Raw genomic sequence first — 6000 nt, 5'->3', positions numbered from 1 at the left:
TAGGCTTGGCTCTTTCTGCTTTGAAAGCTGCACGACCTCCCTTTTCAATCAATTCCCAGTTATTAACCATGAAGAATAGCATTGGGAACTGCATTTGCAAATTGAATGTGGTGGTATATAATGAACTCACTCTTTAAAACATTCCAGTTGAGGGGAATGTATCTAGCTAACATTTTGTAATCCCTCTTCTCCCCCCCCGCTCCCCTCCACCTGTACTACATTCAGATATAATTCACGGTTTGAAATAACTCAAAAGAATAAAACTTCCTAAGCGGAGTTTAAGGGGACGGTGCCTGTAACGACTTTCTATTATCTGTTTATTCCGATCCCTCCAAGCTAAGCCCTTGAGAAGATTAGCTACTCAGCTAAAAATCACTGCAGTTTAAGAGCCGATCTTTATTTATTAAAATCCTCCGACCTCTAACTTGGGCTTATACATTTATTTAGTCAAACTAATGAATTAATGCCCTGGGGGGCAAGTGGGGTTGCTGGGGGGGGGGTTGCGCCTTCCCACGCAGCAGCCCCCCGGTGGGGGGGGTGCATCTCCCCCTTTGGGGGTACACGGCCGCGGGGAACCCGGCGGAGATGGAGCCGCGGCACGAAGCGGGGGACAAACCCGGTGTCCCCCCACCCTCGCCGGCTTTGCAAAGTCCTTTCCTCCCGCCCTGGGGAGGGGGTCGGTCCACCTCCCCCCCCCCACCTTCCACTCGTGACCGTGGCTCCCCGAGTGGGCCTGGGCGACTTGCCCTTCGCCACGAAGCCTGAACAAAGGCAAGGGGGGGGTTGCCACCCGCATGTGTGTGTGTGTGTGTGTCCGTCCGTCCCAATCCCGGCCCCGACCCCCCGGGGCTGCCCCGGCTCCTCCCGGCTGCCCGCCCCCGCCCTGCCCCGCCGGGTTTCCAGCCCCCCCCCCCCCCCCGCCTCCGCTTTCTCTCCTCCCCTCTCCTCTCCCTCCTCCCCCGGTAAATCCGAAGTTTCCTGTTAAACCACGGGCGAAGCTTTGCAAAGAGGCTGCCGAGCTGCCTGCTCGCTCCTTGGGATTACCGTCGGGAGAGGCTCCGCTCCGCTCGGGGAAGAGGCCCCCGCCCCCGCCGCCACCTCTTCTTCTTCCCCTCCTCCTCCTCCTCCTCCTCCTCCTCCTCCTCCTCAGCCCTCCTCCATCCTCCATCCCCGCGGGCGGGCGGGCGCCGCACGCCGAGCTCACCCACCCCCCCCGCCCCGGCTGGATTTACGGGGTGCTGGTTGTAGTGGGGGGTGTGTGTTCGCGTGGGGTGGGTTTTTTGGGTTTTGGGGTTTTTTTTTTTTTTTTTTGTGGGGGGAGAAGAGATCCGCCGCCTCCCGGCGCCCCGATTGCTGCCTGGTCCCATGTGAACTGGAAGGCACGGCTATGCTCCTGGGGACACCGCGCTCCGCCAAACTAAGGTAGGACCCCCCCCCCAGTCAATTTTCCATCCTCGAAAATAAAAAGAAAAAAAAGCCAGAGGGGGTGAGGGGAAGACCCAGCTTCCCCGGGGGGGCGGGAGCGACCGCGCCCGGGAGGAGGCTCGACCCCCATCGCCCGTCTTTGTTATGACTGGAGCGCCGGGGCCAAGGGGGGAACCCGCCGGCGGGAAGAAGGGGGGGGTCCCGCCGCCCCCCCCTCACCGACCCCCTGCCCTTGCCCCGCAGGTCCCGGCCGCTACCATGACTGATGGCGAGAGCCGAGAGCCGCTGCCGCGCCCGGCCGGCGGTGAGGTGCGGGTGCCCATCGCCGCGCCGCCCCGCCGCCCCGCCGAGCAGCAGCAGCAGCCGCCTGAGGAGGAGGAGGAGGAGGAAGATGCCGGTTCCGGTCCCGTTGGTTCTCCCTGTCGCGACCCACCACCCGACCTGGCCTCCGAGGAGGAGGAGCAGGTGCCTTACCCGGCTCTGGCACCCACCGCCTTCTTCTGCCTCAAGCAAACCACCCGGCCGCGCAGCTGGTGCCTCAGGCTGGTCTGTAACCCATATCCTTTCCCCGAGGGACACCGAACCCCCCCCCCCCCCCCCGGCCGATTGGGACACCCCCTCCCCACCACAACCACCACCCCCCGGGAGCCCTCCCCGTGCTCGGAGCATCCCGTCGGGGCTGCGGGTCCCGGGGGCTCACGGCTCCCTCCAGCACACGGGGGTGGCACGAAGCCTCTGGGGTCCCCCAGAGTGTGTGTCCCCCCCCCCCGGCTCTGTGCTGTCTTCAGGGAGGGGGATGCGGGGCTTTGCAGGAGCGGGACGGGCAGGGAGCGCATCTCCCCCCCCCGGTGTTCATCCCACTGGGGACACGCACACGCCAAGGTCCCCTCGGTTCCACCAGCATCAATCCGACCGTCCGGTGCGGGAGCGGGAGGGACGGGGCGGCAGGACGAGTTGCCCGTCCTTGGCATCGCAGGGCGGTGGAGGATGCTGAGCCGCAGCCCCCCCAAGACCTGCAAGAGGGGAGAACCCCCTCGAGTTCACTTATTTCTCGGTGGGGTGGGAAGGAGCGAAGTTGAAAGACAGCCTCGTATTTATTTTCGACGCGGTGGGGGATTTCAGACAGGCGCTGACCCTCTTGCTGTTTATATAAGAGAGCTCGGGAGTGCATGTGCGCTTTCTCGTCGCAGAAAAATGGAGCGGGTTGGAGTTGGTTTGGGGAAGGCACATGCCTCGCTCGCCTCGGGTCCCGAAAACTCCCCTTTGCTTTTGTTCTTTTGCAACTTGCAGGCAGGGAAGGAAGAGGATAGTCAAGCCTCTAAATCTCATCCCCCCTCCCCTGTGTCCTTTACCCGCTTTATTAATGTTAAGTGAAGAGCAGTGTGTTCCTCTCAGTTGTGACATCCAGAAAATTGAATTTTACCCAAAATGCTTGTGTGCAAGCAAGCAGAGAGTTGTCAGTCTGTCTTGATAATCTTCAGAAAGTGAGCTTTTAGCTGTGCTCTGCACGTCAGCTCAGAAGCATTGACATTGTGCAGATAATTAATGCTTTTACCTACCCCTGATACCTGCCTGCAGCTTGCTGCCTATATCCTGCCACTGCTATTAAAAGCATTATTTATTAATATGGTTATTATTGATCTCGCTTCAGTTAACCAAAGAAACCCGTGTGCATCTGAGATCACTGTTTTCCTCAGCAACAACACCAAGTCGAGTGTTGTCGTTCGGAGGAATTGCACAATCCTCCCCAGAATGCTGCCTTGGTCTGTTATTAGGAGAAATACTTGGAGGGAAACCCCACAATTTTTATGGCCTTGGGTTTCCTCTCATTTGAACTAGGTTTACACGAACTATTGACTTTTGCAGAGATATTTCCGCTTTACACCGTTGTGAGAGGGGAACCGAGCTTCTATACGCCTGTGAGTGGAAGGCAGAAGTAAACAAGTAAACACAGTGATGCTTTATCCATATCAATATTAACTGTAAATGATGGTTCCGTAACAAAAAAGTGATATACCTGGTCCTGGAGGGGCTTGGGGAGGGCACTGCATTCCTGTTACACCTTGGAGTGAGTCAAGACAGATCTCTTAAAATCAGGTTGTCGTGTTTCCAAACTTTGGGGGCAGGCAGGAGGGAGCAGCCTTCTCCTTTGGCTTTGGTGGGGTCTCGCTCTCGGGCGCAATGCTCTGAGTTTGGCATCCCCGAAGCCGCTACCGCTGACAAATTAACCCACAGCGGGAGGAAAACAAAGCGGTGTTGGCACGGAGCAAGGGAGGTTTGTGTAGAAGAGGGTTCAGGTGTGCTCGTGAGGCTGTGCTTTTATTTTGCCTTTCAGCGTGTCTCCTAAGAATTCACAGGAGAGCAAGTTCCTTTACAGAACTTACCTGTCTAACATAATATTAGACGGAAATTGTGACGGTTGGTTAATAGTGAAGCAGAAATTTAATAAAACTACATAAGCCCTGTGTTGTAGTATTATTGCTGTCAGAGCCGATATGTTTTGACTGTAGCAGAGCAAAGCTCACGACATATCGCAGCAATAAGGATGAGCTCCTTGCTGGGATTTTTTCCCCTTCTCCCGGTCGCCAGCAGTCCCACGCATCGCAGTGAGAATAATCCCTCGGTGTCGACTCTTAAGTTTCTTGGCGAGAGTGCTCGCGTTGCCGGTGGTTGTGATTTCTGAAGCTGCTTAACGAAGCTGCGTTGAGCAACCTCGAAGCGAGGAGATGTGTGTCTTGCTCAGGAGCTGGTGCTGTGCCCAGTCGGTGCCGGGTGCGTGTCGGACCCCGAGTACCCAGAGGTCGGGCAGCTCGGGGACGAGTGCCACTGCCACGGAGCTGGGACACTTGGAAAGCAGCTAGATGGGGAGACGGCTTGAGGAGGAGTGTGGGTGGATCAGTGCTGTCAGGACTGAGATTCCCCGGGTGCCTGTCCCGGGGGAAGAGAAACTTGAAAGAGGAGATGGCAACACAAAGGTGGTTTCTGGCCAGTTGTGCAGTTTTGGTGACTCTTCTGCTCACCCAGAAGCATAGATCCATCAACCACAATAATGAGTTTTACGTTTACATTAAAATCTCCCTCTGTTACAGAAGGAAGGGACGTGACTGTGACGTCTCCTAAAATCTGAGTCTGAAGAGCTTCACCAAGGTACTTGCTCACCTGGGAAGCGCTAACCCCTTCTGAAAAGCAGGTGCCCTCCTTCAATAGTGCTTTTTCTTGCTGGGGGAGTTGTCCTTTTGCTCTCTTTGGGCTTTATTTTGGGGTCTCGCTCTGGGCCTGCCAATGCCCACGTCCCTCCTCTGCCCATGCTCACTGAGTGTTTCTCGGTGTGGGAGTGCATCTCCCCTGTGGTGTTTCAGCTCTAAAACTTGTGCACGCTCCCCCCCCCCCACAAGCCGAAAGACTTCACCCCTGCCTGTGTCCCCAGGCTGCGAACAGAGCCGTCCGTCTGTCCAGCATGCCTCAAAAAAGCGAGGGTGTCCCATCCTGCGCATTTGGGGTCCAAATCCTGGTGGGTCCCTGTTGGCTTTTGGGGGTGATCCCGGGGGATGCTCCTGGCAGAGGCAGGGAGCTGCATCCCGCCACGCTGTGGGGTTTGCACCGCGGACCTGGGCACATCAGCATCCAAAAAACCAAATGCAACCGCGGTTTGGGGAGTGCCGTCGAGTACATCTCGCGTGGGGCTGCCGGCAAACCCCTGTCAATCCAGATCGCCTGAACCACAAAAACCGCCCGGCCGCTCTGAATATTTGTCGGTAGCAGAGATAGCCCAGACCTGTGGTCTGGAGCAGGTGGAAATCCTCCGCGGCTGGGTCAAAAGCATGGTTTGCCTCTGCAGCTTAAGCAGAAGGGGTTACTGCCAGGCTTAGAAATAGCTAAAAAAAGCTGTTGCCTGGTTCTCGGGGGGACAGGTGGGATGGGGATCAGCTTACGGGGCCGGGAGCCTGCCTAGCCGGAGGCACGCATCCGCCCAAAGGGCTGCACAGCGGAGAGAAAACGGGGGAGTGGGCAGGCAGATGTAGTAGATGCACATTGGTGTTTTTAATAGCTGTGCTGCGTTTGGGAATGTTAAGAAGAACCTGGAAAAAATCCCGCCCCACCCCCCTGTTTGCATGGTTTTGTATTAAGAAAACCTACAAACTTCTGAATTCTCAAGCGACAGAAAGCAAAAGAGCTGCAAGGAGCTGGTTTTCAGGTGTGGGAGCAATAATCAAAGAGTTGTGTCCATTAAAGTTTAATTAAAGGAGCAGAAAGTGTTTGCACTGGCTCTGGGTCTGATTTTCACGGCTGACTTTTGTCGAGCTCTTTGCTGTGCAGTGCCATTCTTCAGCTTTCTGAAGTGACGGCTCCAGCACAGGAGTCTCCTTCCAATCTTCAGGATTACCTCCAAACCCAACTTCAACCAGAAAGTCACTTGTACACGACAGAGCAAATAGCTCGAATACGGGCAATGGTTGAAATTGCATTTTCGCTGTCAAGTTGTATTGTATTTTCCCTCTTTTATTACTGATTTACTTTTAAATTGCCTTTTTTAAAAAAGATATATAATTGGAAGCAAACGTACTTCTTTCTTCA

At 55.8% G+C, this 6000-nt stretch overlaps 1 protein-coding gene across 4 annotated transcripts in view; it reads left to right on the top strand.

Moving 5' to 3' along the window:
• Positions 1-963: 963 nt before the first annotated feature.
• Positions 964-6000, top strand: part of CACNA1H (calcium voltage-gated channel subunit alpha1 H) — a 256475-nt gene continuing 251438 nt past the window's right edge. For 3 of the 4 annotated variants that reach the window (XM_069810454.1, XM_069810456.1, XM_069810455.1), the window contains exons 1-2: positions 965-1422; positions 1669-1982. In XM_069810454.1, coding sequence (XP_069666555.1) covers positions 1684-1982 — 299 coding nt within the window. In that variant the 5' untranslated portion in view covers positions 965-1422; positions 1669-1683. Of the gene's footprint in view, positions 1423-1668; positions 1983-6000 lie in introns of all 4 variants that reach the window. The other variant, XM_069810453.1, reaches the window with a different exon arrangement.

This window comes from Haliaeetus albicilla, chromosome 22 (genome assembly GCF_947461875.1).
Source record: "Haliaeetus albicilla chromosome 22, bHalAlb1.1, whole genome shotgun sequence".
NCBI classification, from domain to species: Eukaryota; Metazoa; Chordata; class Aves; order Accipitriformes; family Accipitridae; genus Haliaeetus; species Haliaeetus albicilla.
The sequence above is the reverse complement of the archived record's forward strand: the minus strand, read 5'-3'. Positions and strand labels throughout refer to the sequence as shown.